Below are 20,335 nucleotides of genomic sequence, written 5' to 3'. Positions count from 1 at the left end.
AGCAGGTCAGGTCCTCCGGGGCACTTCTCGGTTCACAGACAAAAGGCCCAGTCCCCTTCACATTTTCCACTTTTATGCCTGGCATGAGCTCCTGGGTGGGCTGACTCCTGCCCCTTCCTAAGCAAATGGGTAACATTTTCCAGTCCCTGAATTCTCTTCTTTTGCTGTAGTTCCTGTTTGCCTTATTGCAAGTAAGCCCAAAATACGGGTGGTCTTAGTATTTAAAATAAAAGGTTTGACCTGTTAAAAGGAGTTTATTTTGACAAGTCACAGTGCATGTTTTGCATTGTAACAGGCTACATGTGTAGATCTAAGCCATGTGTGCACTGCCAGTATAATAGATAGCACAATAGGTGCTGCAGTGCACTAGTGGCATTTACCATCTAGGCCTCAGAGGCATTTTGTACTACATACTAGGGACTTACAGGCAAGGTAAATATTCCATTTAAGTGTATGGCAATTTGACCATGTTAAAAGGGGGAGCACAGACTTGATTGAATAGCAGGGGTAATGTGCACAGAGTTCTAAAGCCAGTAAAACAAAAAGGATAAGAAATCTGAGGGGCCATCAAGCAAAAGATGGTCATTTCCTACAGCTGCTATCGGAAAAGTATCAATTGTTGAAAAGTAAATCAGCTGGGACCACCTTGTATCTAATTGTATAAAGCAAGTAAACATCAGTCTATAATCAGCACTGCTTGGGAGCACCTTTTGCGACCACATAATGTGAACCAGTATTTCTCTCATTATAGTGTAGGGAAGACACGTGCAGATAAGGGCCCACATGTTGCTGGTGTTGGTGCATGAGGCAATGAGAATTGCCAAAGTCAATAGTTGTAGGTATAATGTGCTAACGGATTCGGTATCAGCACATTAAAGCAGGAAAAAAAAAGACAGACTGATTTGACGGCCCCCTTATGTTTCATATAGTCTGTTTTTTATCTCTATTTTGACTAAAGGTTGGAAGGTGTTAGATCTGGAGGTGTCTAGTTGGCATGGTATTCACCTTTGTCCAAATGGGGACCCTTACTTCTAAGTCAGGATAAGGGGATTACACTCCTTGATAACCCCTGCTTACCACCTTGGTAGCTTGGCACGAGCAGACAGGCTTATCCCAGAGGCAGTGTGTTAAGCATTTGTGAATATACACAGTAATACAGTGATAACACTACAGATGGACACAACACAGGTTTTATAAAAATAAGTATTCTTTATATAGACTTAAACACAAGACCACAAATGACAAAAATCCACAATACCACACTTAAGATTACTTAAAAGATGATCAAAGTCTTGTAGTTCAAGTTGATGGTAAATGCAACAAAGTTCTCAACAAAGTACCTGGATGTGTAACGGAAAGTGAACAAAAGGCTCGCAAAATGGGAGATGCGTCGGTTCCGGGACCTGGGGAATGGTTGCGTCCTTCCTCAGTGCTTGCGCAGAGTAGGGGTCTCATCGCGAGCCTTACCGGTGCGGAGGTGATGCGTAGATTCTCGGCCTGCGGGCCCGTTGCGGTGCGCAAGATGGCGCCTAGATACGATGCGATGATCCAGTTGCGATGCGAGAAGATGGCGCCCTTGATGCGGCGATGCGATGATGATGCGATGACACTCTGGCAGCCTTGCTACGACACTGTACTTTGGAGCCGCGACAGGCCCTGCGAAGCGCTTCTCCGGTGATATGATGGCGACTCTCTCAATAGCGTCACGCTTCTCCGGTGATGCGACAGCAGACAGCTTTGATGAACACACGCTTCCAGGGAGATGCGGCGAAGGCTCGCTTCTCCGGCGTTGCGATGATTTCAGCTGCGGCGGCGACACGCTTCTTCTCGAAGCATCGCGCTTCCAGCTCCCAGCGGCATGCAAGTGACTGGAGTCAGAATTCCCAGCAAGGAAATTCAGGAGGGAGCTGGAGGAGAAGTCTTTTGTCCCTGAGACTTCAGCAGGAGGCAAGAACAGTTCAAGCCCTTGGAGAATATTCTGTAGATGAAAGTCCTTACAAAGTTCCTTCTCCTTTCCCTTGGCAATGAAGCAACCACTGCAGGCCAACCCAGCAAACAGCACATTGGCAGAGGGGCAGTCTAAACCTCTGCCAGCTTCCTTAGTTCTTCTCCTTGGCAGAAAGGTTTCTTGTTTCAGAAGTGATTTAATTTCTTGGGATCAGGGTCCCAATATTTATACCCCAAAATCATTTGTTCTCGGAAAGCTGAAAGGCTTCTGCCTAGTCCAAACCAGTTCCTGAGCACTTTGTTTACATGACTCTCTTCTTCCTTTCACTGTGCAGGGCAGAGACATCAGCCGCCCCACAGGAGGTGAAGCCGGCACAGGGGAGGGTAGATACAGCTCTAGAGCACTCTGTTGACAAGATTCCTCCTCTCCTTTTACAGTGCAGAGACATCAGACAAGCCACAGGGGGTGGAGCCAGCATTGTAGAGGGAAGGTCAAGCCCTATTCAGGTCCCAGGTGCACTCATCCCTCCCATCTGGATGTAAATCTCTCTATTCACTACTGGGCTGTTGGAGCCTGTCTCCTGGAATTCCCCAACCCTGTCACACACAAACCCAGACATGGAATACACAACCCAGCAGAGGCAGCCTCAAATGGTTAGGCAAGCAAATACCTGCCTTCTAAAAGTGGTATTTGCAAACACAGAATATTAAAATAAACTTTACTAAAAGATGTACTTTATTATTCTGAGTTCAGGCATACTAAATTCGAATTTTGACCATGTTCCCTGAGTCAGTTAGGATTATAAGAATGTAATAATCTTACTGCCCATTCTGGCCTATGAGAACAGGTAGCCTTCAATTGTGAAAAATGAAAATGGCTGTAATTCACTATTAGAACATGCTACACACATTGGAACATGTCCCACCTTATACTTACAATGCACCCGGCCCTTGGGCCACCATGGGGGTGTCTAATATGAAGCAAAGGGAAGGTTTAGGGACTGGCAAGTGGGTGCACTTGGCCAAGTCGGCATGGCAGTGCTAGACTACACATAGGCCTTACAATGGCAGGCCTGAGACACACTTTACAAGCTGCTTCTGTGGGTGGCACAACCAGTGCTGCAAGCTCACCAGCAGCATTTGACTTACAAGCCCTCGGCACACATGGTGCACTGTACAAGGGGCTGACAGATAAATCAAATAACCCAATCATGGAATAACCAATTAGTACATTAATTTAACATAGGGAGCTCTTGCACTGTGGCACTGATTAGCAGTGGCACAGTGCCCAAAGCATAAATCCAGCAAAACATATCAAAACAGAAGAGGCAATCTGTCAAAAATGGAAGGGAGACTCACGCCAATGATGCCAGGTCTAACAGAAGGCAAGTAAATCCTTCAATAAAGCGCTGCTTTATTTTTTATGACCTTGAACGAAAGGAAGGTCTCTAATAACAGCACCCTTGTTTACCAGATGGGGAGACTGAAAACCTAGCTGGATGGGTGTGGCGAAATATGTGGTTGTAGATTTTATTATTGCAAAAAGAACAATCGATGGACAGAATGCAGAACAATGTCATACATTCACCCCAGTACAGAAATCTGGGCCAAATACATCATTTTTTTGCTCACCATGCCATTCTAGTTTGAGCCAAGACATATGCAAATCAGTATTGACCCTGCGCCCAATGGGAACAGTCCAGCCCGAACTGCCAGGCCAGGTCCTCCCTGGACTGGAAGCAAGCATCCTAGGGCCAGTTTCAGGCTTTCAGCCCTCATCAGCCAGGATAGGTTGACTTCAGTGAGATAAGGTTGCTAGTGGTTTGCTATAGGTTGCCTGGCGCCACTTAGAAAATAACACAATATGATTGGTGCAATGCTATTGGACGGTGCTAAAAGGTAAAGGGAACCACTATTCCTCTTTAAATTGGCTACTGCCTCAAACAATTACAACACTCCCTAGCACACGTAATGTTTCAATACATGTCATATAAACCAGTGTTTCCATCAATTGTCACAACATAGTAGAGATGAATTATTTTCTTTGTGGTTCAATTTCAAGTTTATTCTTCTGTTCTGGAAACTTTCACACAGCCAACACGTGTTTCGTCGTTTTGGGAATGTAACCCATGACTTTTTCAAGGCTGTACAGATTGAAAAGAAAAAACATAAAGCAATATGTATATAGACTGCAGTTTGGTCTTGGTTATAATCACATGAAATCACTACTTCTTATGGTTTAGAAGTTGCCCACACCGTGGTCTAATTACATGGTTTAGTGACCAATACGAGCGGTGGTGATACAGGTTTAGTATGGAGATCAAAATAGAGACGTTTGTCACGTAACATTGTATAAGTATAACACAGAATGTACCTCTGAGAAATTCAGACGGTCTATGAGCCTGTTATGAAGTGGAGAGACCAAGTGCCCTTTATTTGTTATAATCAGAAGTGCATAGGTGATAGTGTTGTCAAGTTTGGCAGACGGTGATGTGTAAGTGATAAAAAGTCATGCATAAAAAATTATATATATGTGTTCTATTGTTACAACAAATACCTATTTCCAGGTCTGTTCTTTTGTTTCTGCAAAGGATAACATACAAAAGCGTACATGAGTAACCTAAAATTCTTGTAGGCTCATTATAGATTGAGAGATGTAATACACGTCAACTTACGTGTAATGCGGTGATAATTCCAACCCGCGTATGGGTTCTACGGGGGGCGTCCATGTCTAATCTTTAATGGTGTTTCTGGCCTTTCTATGGCTCCAACTCAGTCAAGGAAGCTGCAAAGTATTAGTATGAATAATCAGTACCATGTTAGCTAATCATATTGTGTATCTTTAAGTAGCTAGTCTATGTGTTACAGGACGACATTATAACTACTGAATGGGTGACCAAGCGAAAATTGTAATAGCCTGGATATTAACTAATGGCACAGTCTAGTGTGCTCCAATATTGTAATTTACTATACACTATGCCGCCCGATGTTGTCAATATCTATGAACACGCACTGCTGAAATGCGACTTTATAAAGTAAACCTCCTATGATAACATAAGTCTATTGCATTCTTATCTGGCCCAAAGCGGTATATAAACAACATTATTTACTCAAAAGGTTGTTCATAACAATGGCTCTCGTAAAATAAGTGCCCAATGGCTGAAGTCATCCGTTGGCTGAAACGCCAGCCCAGCGCGGTCCAGTTATGGAACCGGCTACGTCAAAAATTAAGTTACTAGAAATGTCAGAGCCAGTGAACTATACAAACTGTGAGCACCAGTTAGGTGCTTTGAATTAACAGCGCCCACTTACTCTGGAAATCTGTTATTACATGTAAGGTTCGGCGCGTTCTGAATATAGAAACCGAAACATTTAATACAGGTAGTACTCAATATTATTGCCCAGGGATTAATCTAATCTGTTGCTTCGAATCGTGCTACGCTGTGCGATACTCCGGTCAACTTACCTTTCGCCTGTCTTATCTTAAAGTCTGAGGTCCCCCGTTCATTCGAAGCAAATCCGCTCGAGTAAGAATCGCTAAACGTACATACACTGGGATTTTATAGTTGTGGCAACTGCAGTGCTTGCAAATGGGCCTGCAGAAGGAAAACAGAATTTGAGGGACTCGACAAGAGACATTACCGAATGTACACTAACATCAACTTGCAATATTGGAGCACACTAGACTGTGCCATTAGTTAATATCCAGGCTATTACAATTTTCGCCCATTCAGTAGTTATAATGTCGTCCTGTAACACATAGATACTTAAAGATACACAATATGATTAGCTAACGCGGTACTGATTATTCATACTAATACTTTGCAGCTTCCTTGACTGAGTTGGAGCCATAGAAAGGCCAGAAACACGATTAAAGATTAGACACGGACGCTTACGTAGAACCCTTATGCGGGTTGAAATTATCACCGCATTACACGTAAGTTGACGTGTATTACATCTCTCAATCTATAATGAGCCTACAAGAATATTAGGTTACTCATGTACGCTTTCGTATGTTATCCTTTGCAGAAACAAAAGAACAGACCTGGAAATAGGTATTTGTTGTAACAATAGAACACATATATATAATTTTTCATGCATGACTTTTTATCACTTACACATCACCGTCTGCCAAACTTGACAACACTATCACCTATGCACTTCCGATTATAACAAATAAAGGGCACTTGGTCTCTCCACCTCATAACAGGATCATAGACCGTCTGAATTTCTCAGAGGTACATTCTGTGTTATACTTATACAATGTTACGTGACAAACGTCTCTATTTTGATCTCCATACTAAACCTGTATCACCACCGTTCGTATTGGTCACTAAACCATGTAATTAGACCACGGTGTGGGCAACTTCTAAAACATAAGAAGTAGTGATTTCATGTAATTAGAACCAAGACCAAACTGCAGTCTATATACATATTGCTTTATGTTTTTTCTTTTCAATCTGTACAGCCTTGAAAAAGTCGTGGGTTACATTCCCGAAACGACAAAACACATGTCGGCTGTGTGAAAGTTTCCAGAGCACAAGAATAAACTTGAAATTGAACCACAAAGAAAAGAATCATCTCTACTATGTTGTGACAATTGGTGGAAACACTGGTTTATATGACCTGTATTGAAACATTACGTGTGCTAGGGAGTGTTGTAATAGGTTGACTTCAGTGGCATGGAGAGCATGGGACCCATTTCTCGGCATAATCGTCCCACTTGGGGTGACAAATGCAAAAAGTCTAAACTGTGGTAGCATGGTGAGCAAAAGAACAATGGATTGAACCCATATCTCTTGACTGGGGGTGAATGTATGATTTATTCAGCAATTTGTCCATCATTTGTTTGCGTGGCACCCCTTTTACTCTAAGTGGGATGGGTATGCCCAGACGTGGGTCCCTTGCTCACTGTGCCACTGGATTCAAGCTAACCTGGCTGATGAAGGGTAATGCCCAGAAACCGAACCCAGGATGGTTGTTTCTGGTACAGGGAGGACCTGTCTTGGCAGTTCGGTCTGGACTGGTCCCATGAGGCACAGGGTCAAGACTGATTTGCATATGGATGGGTCTAAACTGGGGTGGTATGGTGATAAAAAGAAAGATGGATTTAACCCAGATCTCTTCACTGGGGTGAATGTATGATTTATTCAGCATTCCATCCATCATTTGTTTGCGTAGATTGTATCAGCCAGCTGAAGAAATGTGTAGAATATATGTCAAACCACACCTCTTGTGCTCAACTCTTGTCTTTTGATTTTGACCGAATTCCCAAATGACCCAGAACTTCACTTCATATTGTTAGTAGTGTTTTATTAATAATTGATGTGATATTAGCTTCTATTCACTATGCTGCCTAAATCTTTTTCATGTAGGAACTATGCCCAGTCATTCTACACTGTCTGCCTGGGAATGTACCAGCTTTCGAACTCCAACCCTAACTCGCAGTGCTCTACAGTCAAGCAGATCATCGTCAATTCTCTCTACAGTTCTGAAGGAGGTCCTGGGGACATCCTGCTGCTGCAGCTGACGAACACAGTGGCCTTCACGGATTTCATCCTGCCCATCTGCCTGCCAGACTCGTCGGTCACATTCCCATCTGGTTTAAACTGCTGGGTCACCGGCTGGGGTACCACTGGCTCTTCAAGTGAGTGTTGTTCATAGATGACCGCGTAATTGCTTTATCGTTTTTCTTAGCAATGTTAAGACATAAGCAACAGTTGTCTGTTTCTATGAGAAAGGTATCACTGCAGACTGGTTTGGTGTGATGGAGAGCGGTAATTTCTTCTGGTAGTTTCTCAATGTAAAACCTCCATGCTACCTCTAATTTACCGCTCAAAAGGTGTTGGGCCCTTCACACCATGTATTACCTTCAGGAGACTTTAAATAAAGATGAACAGTCAAAATACAATTATTATTGTAAGCCAATAAAGAGAGTTGTTGATTATTTTAAAGGGTTTTATTTTCTAGTCAAAAAGTTAATTTTTCTCTGACCCTTTATTCATTAGTAAAATATCAATCAGGTTACAGAATTTGGAAAACAGGAAAAATATCAATAATACAGAACACATTACAGTCTGCATATAAGCATTACATGTATTTATGAAAAATGTGGCGCAAAAGTCTTAAAGAGTTTCTAAGAAAAATAGCCTTGCAAAGCTAATCAGTACTTAAATAGTTTGCAAAAATATGCTATTAAGAGAAATAAATGCATAAATCAAATAAATCTTTTCAGACCTAATTAATTAGTCAAAACATATTAGCATCTAATCCTATCCTGATCCACTGCACTCTCTGTCTGTCTGTGTCTAAAGAGGAAAGCAGCCCGCCCTTCACAGGCCTCAAAGGAATGTGGCATGAAGTGCCAAGATATGACGTGGAAGCAAGAAACCTCCCCCTGACACTCCTCGGACGCAAGCCCGCCCTTCAGCAATCTCCCGGGACGTTTCTCGTACCTAACCCATAGAAGCCAGCTGAGCTGAGAAAAAGAAGAAGTGCCAGCCCCATCCAGAGAGGACAGTATTTATACCATAATTATTGGCAGAGTACACAAAGATGTAACATTTTTCAGTAAAACCTTTACGTGATTGGTCAGTCATGATGCATGAGGTCACACTTCCCTGACTCATTCTAAAAACCTGACTTCACTAGTCTTAACAAAAGAAGCATACATGAATAACTACATTTATAAACATTTGCAACATTTACTAGGAAAAATGTTTCAATCTAATTCATCCTTCCTTCCTTCTCAGCGCAGTAGATGGACACTTTTAACTAACTGGTACATTGGCACAGTTACAAAAATTCAGGTTGTCCTTGACTTTTTGTCATGAGGAAAGCTGCCACAGTCTGCGCATGCTCCCTTCTCATTAAATTGCAAGCCATAGCCTTGATGGATTCACAGGCAGCCATGTTTTGTGTAGGCCCCAAAAATAAAACAAACACAAAGATAATATTAATTTCATGTAAATCAGTCCATTATGTTTCCCTCCCTCATACTAATACCCCTTATAAATGTTTACCTAGCCAAGCTATTAGTGAAAAGCAGCTTTTCTATTATTTATGACAACATGCAAAATAAATGTGAAAATAGCATTTTCATGCTTTTAGTGTAACATTTAAAAGCACACACAGTTAATATAGCGCACACTGTTAATACAGCACACACAACATGCTTTAATGTTTTAGATAGCTTTTCATGCAAACAAGCATTTAGTCCCTTGTGTCGTGTGTGGTGCATTATTAATTCACACACATTATAAAAAGAGGTGTTATTAACTGAAAATGTTTATCAAAATATGCAACAAGTCAAAGTCTATTAAGACAGGAATAATAAATTTAGATTGGCAAGGGATGAGCTGGGAAGAGAGAAACACATTTAATTCATCTTCAAAGCTAAAAAGGCCACTTTTCTCTACACTGTAAAAACACATGTTAATGCAGCACAAGCATGTCAGACTGAATAGGCCTCACTTTCATTGTTTTTCATGTGCCATGTTTTTAACTAGCACCAAAATGTGTGTGGCAATTTAAATGCAGCCTGTCTGAAGCACAAAAAAAAATAAACAATGCATGACTGCAGATGAAATCTGCTCCATCAAATCCACCCTTCTGATAATTCAAATCATAATAAAATGATTTATAATTCATCACACATATTTAATTTCACAAGTGACAGTATTTTTTTTTTTATTTTTTTTTTTTTAAATTGCAAAAGCTGAGCATATAACAATGTTACTTCTAATTCTAAGGCAAACACAAGTTTGGTCTGTAATCAGATCATATATAGCCAAGTTCAATTGTTTTAGTGCAGAGTTCTGTAAGTAGCTTTTTGGAACAGTTAGTCTTCTTTAAAATAAGTAACTAAAATAATAAAAAAGGAATTCAACATGACAGTTTCAGCATTTCTTTGCTCTGTGTCATCAGCTTGCCATCAGAATGGCTCATAAAGTGTGGCATTCTGTACTTTTTCCATGCAAATTAGACTACTTAGGTGCTGAGAAACTCTGGCAGAGCACCATCAATCCTTTGCACTTTTTCAACCAAGGCCTTTCACTCTTATTTTCACTTTGATCAGATTCAGATGTTTCGCCACAGCATCTCTCAGATCAAAACCGTTGCACCATCCATTATGCAGATCTTGTGTAGCAGCTGCAATCTGGTGAGAAACTGCACACTGTATATCAACCAGACCTACACAGCAATGGTTAGTGTTCTCCTCAGTGTTTTCCACAAGTGCATTTGCATATGCATTTTCAAGCCAAGTTAGTGTTGCTAAAACACAGTCTTTTGCCAAAGGTAACTCAGTGCTGCCATTGTGTTGCTTTATTATGCTTGACACTTCAGGCAGATAGCTACAATCCATTCCTTGTCCAATCTGTTGTTCTGCACTTATTATCTTTAAGCCCACATTATGATCTGATTTTAGAGAAACTGGCAATCTATACCTGGGCATCAGTCTTTGCAATAACACATTTGCCACTATGCAGTTGTCATTTCCCTCAAAAACAGTTCTGATACAACCCTGTTGTGCTGCTTCAAAAACATTTTCTTGAGCCTCTTTTAATTCATCTGTGAAGATTCCATAGAATGTACATGCTAACAGAGCACAATTTTGTGCAACTGAATTAGCATTTCTCTCTTCCATGACAACAGTGACTCCCAATTGAGCAGATATACTGCATGTTATGGTAAGGGCAATCAATTTCGAATTTTGGGCTGGGGTAATAACTAAACGCCATGAAGCTTTGACAACATCATGTATAAGGAGCACAGCATGTGCTGCTTTTAATGTGTCACCTTTCAAACTTGGGCCATCTACAAAATGGACATTGTTGGGCTGACTCAGATGTTCATCCTTCAAGTCTGAATTTGGCTTTATGCATATTTTCATGATATTTAGACACTCATATTCATTTTCATCATAGTCCAATTCATTTGCTGACATTTCTGTGAAGTTAGGGTCAAAGGTCATTGGGCAATACATCACAGACCTTTGAAAACATTCATCTTTTTGAATAAGCAATGAGAGAGCGCAGCCCTCCCTCTCACTGCAAATTAGTGTATTTTCTTTCAAATAAACTTTCATTCCTAGTGCTGGGGCGCGCCATTTTTTCTCTTTCAACTCTAGGAATGCTTTTGTGCAGTTGTTGTCCAATGGAAGCGGATCAGACACACCTGAGTGTGTCAGCCTCAGTAAAGGCTTAGCCACTAGGGAAAGGTTTAGTAACCACTCTCTACAGCAGCTAACCATGCCCAAAAATGTCCTGACTTCTTTCTGAATTTGAGGTGGATTCATCTTGGAAATTATTTCCACATTCTCTGGTGACACCTTTCTACCTCCCTTTCCAATTTTGTGTCCCAGACATTCATCTTCTTTTTGACAGTACTCCTGACTATTCTCATGCAATGGCACTGTGACATGAGCTTGGCAAAAATCAATAAAAATAAGCCATTCTTCACCACATGGAATGTGAAAAAATATATTGGCTGGATTCGGTACCACAGGACAACATGGAAAAAATATGCTTTTAATCTCCTGCACTATTCTGTTCTTTTCATTTATTTTCTGTGAACCCGTGATCAGAAAGTTACACAAACTTCTAATCAATTCCATCAAAAATCCTTCTATTGGTAAAATTCCTGCAACTGATTCTGTTCCTGAATACATGTCATCTGGTTCAAATTTTAATAAGACATGTTCTGCACATTTTATTAATCTGGCATCCTTCTCTGTGAACTCTCTTATTTCTGTGTTTATTATTTTTTCCAAAGCAGAAGGTAATTTTTCAACTGTCTTTTCTGAAAATAATGCTACAGCTGTCTCTTGTTGGGCCATTTTAAAATGAACATCCTCATCAGGAATCTGAAAAATAGCATTATCTGGTGTACAGTAATATGTGCTGCTTAATTTGCAAAATAATTGTTTTCCTGCTATGCCTGAGTCACAGACAACAGTTTTGCAGTTTTCCTCAAATGGGCCTATTTTTGGTTCACATTTTTCTAAAAATGGGTTTGTAATTTCTCTGTTTAAAACTCCCACTACTAAATCTGGACTTTCCACTGCCTTCACAATGGAATTGGTAAATTCTGAATTGTGAGTGATAAAACTCTCATTTGCAAACACAGTAACCTGTTGAACTGGGTTCTGATTTTGTCTCTGGAAATAATTCACATTGGCTCTGGACAACTTATTTAAATTCATGTTGGCATTTTCCATATTTTGTGGGACCATCTGTGCTTGAAAAATTCCTGCCATAGGTGCCTGTTTCTGAACTGGCATTTGCATTTGCCTAACTGGCATATTTTGCACCTGCATTTCTCCATGTTTTTGTGCATCATGTTTAAATTTATTTTTCTTCTTCCAATGCTCAAATCTGTTATAAAGATGGCAAAAGGACACATTTTCCAGCAGTACAACATCCATACCTGAATTTGCACAAACCAAAACACCTTTACTTCCATCCTGTGTTCTTTTAATCTGTACCCAATCAACATCCTTTGCTGGCACTTGGCCCTTCAGGAAAATAATCACTGCTATATTTTCCTCCATAACAACAGAAAATGATGGTGCATTCAAGCAAACCCTTTTCACTGTCTCCTCACCTGGCCCTTGAACAACAACTTTAGATTCAAACCACAATTTAGTCAGCATGGCAATATAAAAGAACATTTCCAAATTAATGCACAACTCTTTTAACATTTCATCAAATCCATCAACTTGTGGGTACCACAGCACAATTCTGTCTCTCAATTGTGGGATTGTGTTCAGAAATGCTGCAAGTTCACTTTTATTCTGTAGCATAGGAACATACATTTCTCCCACCTTTTCTCTCAATGAGTAAGCAAAAGTTTCTCCCTCATTCTGCTTATTATTTTTCTCAACTAAATCTGGTGGCTTCTTTTCCTTATCCATTTTCCTTGCTATTTCTGGTGGTTTCTTTTTCTTCTCATGTTTTCTTGCCCACTTGTCTCCTAATTTTTCAAGCTCATTGCATTTAAAACCATATTTTATTTCTGCAATGTGCAATTGCATTCCTGAAGAACACATTTTCTCATTTGCTTCATCATCCATGTGTACCCTGAAACCTTTCTGAAATGGAAAACTTCCTGAAACATCATTTTCATATTGTTGAGCCAAATCTGTCAGTCCATTATGTGTAGTTAATGCACATGCAGCTGTTTCCTTACTCAGGGAAATTAATTATTTTTCTTGATGCTGGTTCACATTTTCATTATTTAAACAGCAGGGACTGTTAATTTCTTCATGTTCAAATGTTGAATGTAAAACACTAAGCTGTTTCTCTTTTTCAGGGCCTGTGTTAATATGTTCCCCCATGTTTTCTATCTTTTTAATCGCTGCTGCTTCCTCAAAGCAGGTTTGAAAAATCCCATTTTCAATTACATTCATTTTATCCTGGGCTGCAGATGTTGTAAATACCATTTTTCTCTCACCTTTCAGTGCTTGGGGTAATTTCTGTTCAATAATCTCTGTATTCTGAGTTTCTGAAATAAACCCTGCCATAATCACTTTTTCTGCAGCTCTTTCAACCTTTTCAGTAGGGACCATATTAATTGGGACAGTCATAATTTTTCTAGGCATTATCTCTGCATCTGCAGTTTGTAATTCTTTAACTATATCAGGCACATTTGAAGCAGTAACACCTGGAGGTATCACTGTCAGTGCTGAATCAACAAGTAATGGGTCAATATAAAATGCCTGCACAGTTCTCTCAGTCTGTATTTCTCTCTGTTCAACAGAAGCAGTAGCCCCTGTAGTATTTACTGGTGCACTATTATCAGTATTTTTCATGGGAACCACATAAAGTGGTGGACACTCAGTTAACAATGCATCCATTATTTTATTCCCTGAATGATTATTTATTTGAAGCTCATTGTCAGCATTAATTCCCTTCTCCTGTATCTGGTGCTTTACCTTTTCATCCTCACTTGCTTTCTCTCTTGCTGCTTTTTCCCACATGCTTAAGGCCTCAAATTGTGCAGCTTTAGATGGTGTCTTTATTTCACATAACACTTCCCTTAATTTGTCAATAATTTGCAATTCAAAAGTACCATCTTTTGGAAACCTCAAAGCACCCTCTTTTTCAGTAATCTTGCACCATTGGTGAACCCACATACATGTGTTTTGTCCCAAATTGGAAGACATAAAATGCACAGGTGTTCCTTCAGGAGCATCACCAATAAAAAACAAATTTTTCACTTTACCTCCTAACAGCTTCTTTAAACCTTCAAACAGTTTCATTTTTGCAATAGTTCAATGCAATTTCTTTTCTCCAAAGCTGTCAGTCTCAATTTTAGTCAGTTTTACACCTACCACTGACCCTCCACAAAATCTTACTGCAATATTTCTCTTAATCAATAACTCTGTTAGTAACAACATAAATACATTCGCTACTCTGTCTATTGTGCTAAATAAAGGATAGATTTATATTCACTGCGAGTAACACATTCCGCTTACCCTTCACAAAGTAAGACCTTCCGTTTACTCTTCAAACACTACAGGTAAATCCCTTCCGCTTACCTTTCACTAAAGCTCAGAAGAACCTGCTACTCCTTTGGACTTATCCTTCAGGATATATCTTAGTCCAAAGTTTCACCAGCGAACACTTTTGCTGTCAATCAAGCTCAGAAGAACCTGCTACTCCTTTGGACTTATCCTTCAGGATATATCTTAGTCCAAAGTTTCACCAGCGAACCCTTTTGCTGTCAATCAAGCTCAGAAGAACCTGCTACTCCTTTGGTGTGACCCTTTCTAGGTGATATCAGACCAAAGTTTCACCAGCGAACTCTTTGCTATCAATCACTCACACAGAAAATAGTCCCTAATTTAACACTGCCAGCCCTACCTAGCTTCTCAGTGTTATTCCAACAGACGAGTAACCTCAGTGCAGTGTGGCTTCCATTTACCACCCGCTATTCCTTCCCGGGATTCCACAGGTGTGCATACCTGCGTGTTCCAGACAACATAGAACAAGACACTAACTTAACATGAAGAGTTAAAACATGTAATCAATAACCAAAAAAGTATGTCCTATGAAATTACCAATATAATCAATAACACCATCAATTCAAAATGAGCAAAATATCACCAACAGTAAAAAATCCTTACTATTTTCAACACTTCAAAAAACATGCTAGCACATTAACAACATTTCACAACCCTATTTATACTCACACCACTTCTTGCATCACCTGCCAGTACTGCTTTGCCAGTCTTCAGGTTCTGAGCATTGGAGTCAGGAATCAGGACTTGGACATTTATCTAACTTGGGCAATTATTTTATTTCCCTCTTAAGGTCAATGATCCATTAGTTGAATAGTTGATGGTGAAATCAATAATCACTAATCACCAAACTAATCAATAATAACCATCCTCTGTTACCAAAAACTGATGGAGAGCGGTAATTTCTTCTGGTAGTTTCTCAATGTAAAACCTCCATGCTACCTCTAATTTACCGCTCAAAAGGTGTTGGGCCCTTCACACCATGTATTACCTTCAGGAGACTTTAAATAAAGATGAACAGTCAAAATACAATTATTATTGTAAGACAATAAAGAGAGTTGTTGATTATTTTAAAGGGTTTTATTTTCTAGTCAAAAAGTTAATTTTTCTCTGACCCTTTATTCATTAGTAAAATATCAATCAGGTTACAGAATTTGGAAAACAGGAAAAATATCAATAATACAGAACACATTACAGTCTGCATATAAGCATTACATGTAGTTATGAAAAATGTGGCGCAAAAGTCTTAAAGAGTTTCTAAGAAAAATAGTCTTGCAAAGCTAATCAGTACTTAAATAGTTTGCAAAAATATGCTATTAAGAGAAATAAATGCATAAATCAAATACATCTTTTCAGACCTAATTAATTAGTCAAAACATATTAGCATCTAATCCTATCCTGATCCACTGCACTCTCTGTCTGTCTGTGTCTAAAGAGGAAAGCAGCCCGCCCTTCACAGGCCTGAAAGGAATGTGGCATGAAGTGCCAAGATATGACGTGGAAGCAAGAAACTTCCCCCTGACACTCCTCGGACGCAAGCCCGCCCTTCAGCAATCTCCCGGGACGTTTCTCGTACCTAACCCATAGAAGCCAGCTGAGCTGAGAAAAAGAAGAAGTGCCAGCCCCCATCCAGAGAGGACAGTATTTATACCATAATTATTGGCAGAGTACACAAAGATGTAACATTTTTCAGTAAAACCTTTACGTGATTGGTCAGTCATGATGCATGAGGTCACACTTCCCTGACTCATTCTAAAAACCTGACTTCACTAGTCTTAACAAAAGAAGCATACATGAATAACTACATTTATAAACATTTGCAACATTTACTAGGAAAAATGTTTCAATCTAATTCATCCTTCCTTCCTTCTCAGCGCAGTAGATGGACACTTTTAACTAACTGGTACATTGGCACAGTTACAAAAATTCAGGTTGTCCTTGACTTTTTGTCATGAGGAAAGCTGCCACAGTCTGCGCATGCTCCCTTCTCATTAAATTGCAAGCCATAGCCTTGATGGATTCACAGGCAGCCATGTTTTGTGTAGGCCCCAAAAATAAAACAAACACAAAGATAATATTAATTTCATGTAAATCTGTCCATTATGTTTCCCTCCCTCATACTAATACCCCTTATAAATGTTTACCTAGCCAAGCTATTAGTGAAAAGCAGCTTTTCTATTGTTTATGACAACATGCTAAATAAATGTGAAAATAGCATTTTCATGCTTTTAGTGTAACATTTAAAAGCACACACAGTTAATATAGCGCACACTGTTAATACAGCACACACAACAACATGCTTTAATGTTTTAGATAGCTTTTCATGCAAACAAGCATTTAGTCCCTTGTGTCGTGTTTAGTGCATTATTAATTCACACACATTATAAAAAGAGGTGTTATTAACTGAAAATGTTTATCAAAATATGCAACAAGTCAAAGTCTATTAAGACAGGAATAATAAATTTAGATTGGCAAGGGATGAGCTGGGAAGAGAGAAACACATTTAAATCATCTTCAAAGCTAAAAAGGCCACTTTTCTCTACACTGTAAAAACACATGTTAATGCAGCACAAGCATGTCAGACTGAATAGGCCTCACTTTCATTGTTTTTCATGTGCCATGTTTTTAACTAGCACCAAAATGTGTGTGGCAATTTAAATGCAGCCTGTCTGAAGCACAAAAAAAAATAAACAATGCATGACTGCAGATGAAATCTGCTCCATCAGGTGTGTAACTTCCCATACATTACAATGCAGCCTTTGGGTGTTGCAGGGGTGTTAATTTCCATCAACCTAATCCATTCTCATGGGTCTTCATTTCTTTTTTAGGGAACTCCTACCCTGGGGCAGGTAGCGGACTATTAACAGCATGAGTTGGCCCTCTATTGTGGCAGCCATATGGTTGTAGTTGGAGAGGTAGCCAGTGCTGTGATTTTAGAATAGGTATGTAGTAGCTAAAGTTGGTTTCTAAGGCTTCAGACTGCTGCAGAGAGGATAAGCTTTCAGGAGAGGGTCTACTGACTCTCTTGTTCGCACTTTCTGACAGAAGGGTGGGACCGGAGATGAAGAGAGATGCATGCCTCCACCCAGCTCTTCCTCCTCAGTATGTCTTGCAGAGCTTGAGCATATCTGTCTTTACCCAACCAGCAGATATAAACAGCATCCATCTAGTCATTGAAGAATCCATCTAGCATCCAGGAAGCTTTGAACAATGGTTAGCATTTCTCCTTAGAAAGCAACCTCCTTCTTCTGGGGATATTAGAATTACATAGCAGTCCTATTCTGCCAGGCTCTTGTGCCCAACCCGAAAGAAGTAAAGCCAGGCTCAGGCCAGGAAGAGAGCAAGGCCTTCAATCAGGAATTTTGATCGTAGAAGGACCCGGCTTCCTTGGGCTATACATGTGCTGGCCCTAGGGTGGAACTGATCCAGTGGGATGTTTACACTGATCATTGGATGTGTGTACGCGAGAAGGACACCCTTAACAAAGAGGCCTGGGCTAAGCCCATTCCTCCACAAGTCCCTCTGCCTGCCCACGAGTAGTGCTGGGCCTAGGTACAGTGAATGTTTGAGGTATTCGCTGGGGACCCGAGAGGACAGTCATCATCCTGGGGATATTTTTGAAGATGCACCACAGTTTCATCGTCTCCCTTTGGGTCAAAATCACTAGGGAAGTATGTCAGGGAAACAACTTGGTAGCCAGTCCAGGGCATCCTGTAGACACCCTAGCAAGGGATATGTGAACGGCGATAAGCACTGAGGAGAGATAGAAACCAACTTACTCTTCTCCTCCCTGAATGAAGGCATGGGCGCCCCCCTGAGACCAAAAAACGGCAGTGAAATTCACCTGGTCAATGCACACACTACAGGGAGATGGGCTAACTGTATTCACAATGAAGGCTCTTAAATTCAGTGGTGGGATCAAACAATTGTTTTTTTTCACAACGTTGTTGTCTGTTTGTGGGTAGAGACGCTCTTCATTCTATGATGATTTGCATAGGGAAGGAAGCAACTGCATTTTTTTATGCATGCATTGAAACCTTAATGTGCTTTTATTTGGTCCATTCCGGCTAAGTGATGTCTCCCTAGGTTGGTAGTAGTGTGGTAAATAAATAATTAATTACCGGTACTATTTTTCATATAATCAATAAAACAGGTAGCTCAATAAATAAGAGTCAGGATTCGAGGTATCTTGAGTCGACAGGCTTTAATCAGGCATAAGGACAGGAACAGGACAGCCTGCAATAGTACGGGATGGCAGCTGCCGGGGAAATGGGAATCGGGGATTGGCATCGGCTATATTGGCAACTTTCAGTAACAGTACACAGTATATATATTAAAACAATTGCATTACATTCAATACAGTAGGCGTAGCAGTAGGCGTGACTCGTAGCAGTCGCGAAAGATAAGGGCAAAATGATGTAACAAGAAGGCGTGTACAGGGCGTGTACATAGACATGTGATGTAAACGTAACAGAAGTGTCATAAACGGGGCGGAAACATGGAGGGGGCTACCTGAGCAGCTGGGACCTCTAACCTAGTGGTGCGTGAAAACGGGCAATGACGTGTTACCAGAGAGAACTGGGGGCTATGACTTCTGTGCTAGAAGAGGAGACTAAAGTCTGGAGTGTCAGAGCGACATGTACCCAAGGCATATCTGGTATCTGGTGTTTAGAGTACATGTTGATAGAATCCAAAAGTTATCAGGGCAAAAGCTAATAGACTCTAAGACTGGTGCATGCATAATTCTACATGTATTCTATGAATATTAATACAGTATTTCTCTTACATGGAGACAGTAAGGCTAGACCATGACGGAAACTATTGATGCGATTCAGTAGCTTAGGAATGCAGAGAAGGAGGGCCGGACTGATAACTAGAATCATAACATACTCTTGGCAGACTGGGAGGCAGAGCCAGGCCGGGCCGGGCACTGCGAGGCATGAAAGTAAGCTAGGCTAGTCAGGGATGCAGGTGGGGGCTGTATCGCTCCTCGGAGAGGGTTCAGGAGACAGGAGCTGAATCTGAGTCTGGGCCCTTTTGAGGCCTAGAAACGGGGACAATTCAATGAATTTAACGTGCACACTGTAAAATGTGGCAACGTAGGTTTACATAGGCTTAATATTCGTTGCTTTCACAAGGACTGGAAACTGGCATACTAGAGATGGACACAACTTGTAATTGCGTCTTTAATCGATCAGAGGGGAATACATGCATATCGATCATGCACATATAGCATAAGATGGGGAACACGTAGGCACATACAACATGGCAAAATTTACTTTTCCACATTCCCTCCTTGTGCCCTACGTTTCCATCAGGAAACATCAATATTCATGATACCATCTATCATTTCATATAGCATCATTTGCTCGTCTCGAATTGTCTTGGAACGGGACTTAGGACTAGGAATACAAGAGGTAGCGCACATGCCGCAAATCGCAGGGCCACATTGTATAAAGAGGCAGCAACTGAATATGATCATTACTGCAATACCCAGGAATGACAGTACTTTCCATCCCCAGGCAGATACAATACTCCAGAGCCAACCGGACCATGTCCAGGTGCCTGGATTCTGGTGCAACTGATGGGCAATTTTATGAAGTCTGGTTATAGCTGAATAAACAGACGTCGCGTTATTAGGAATGAAAATGCAGCAACTAGATCCGATGACTCTACATGCTCCTCCTCTATCGGCCAGTATGACGTCAAGAACGAGACGATTTTGGAGCACGACAAAACGCATAGCAGATTGCTCTTCGGTTAAGTTACCTAGAGCAGAAGTAGTCTCATTCACTACTGCTTCTAGGGTTCTGGTTAACCTACGTATTAACTTACTATTCTGGATAGGTCCTATAAAGAAGAAGA

The 20,335-nt window shown here is 40.6% G+C and overlaps 1 protein-coding gene across 1 annotated transcript in view; it reads left to right on the top strand.

The window, feature by feature from the left end:
* Positions 1 to 20,335, top strand: part of LOC144768712 (serine protease 33-like) — a 91,980-nt gene that overhangs the window by 44,772 nt on the left and 26,873 nt on the right. The window contains exon 2 of the mRNA XM_078652583.1: positions 7,323 to 7,594. Coding sequence (XP_078508709.1) covers positions 7,323 to 7,594 — 272 coding nt within the window. The remainder of the gene's footprint in view (positions 1 to 7,322; positions 7,595 to 20,335) is intronic.

The sequence above is a fragment of the Lissotriton helveticus genome, chromosome 7 (genome assembly GCF_964261635.1).
Source record: "Lissotriton helveticus chromosome 7, aLisHel1.1, whole genome shotgun sequence".
NCBI classification, from domain to species: Eukaryota; Metazoa; Chordata; class Amphibia; order Caudata; family Salamandridae; genus Lissotriton; species Lissotriton helveticus.
The sequence above is the reverse complement of the archived record's forward strand: the minus strand, read 5'-3'. Positions and strand labels throughout refer to the sequence as shown.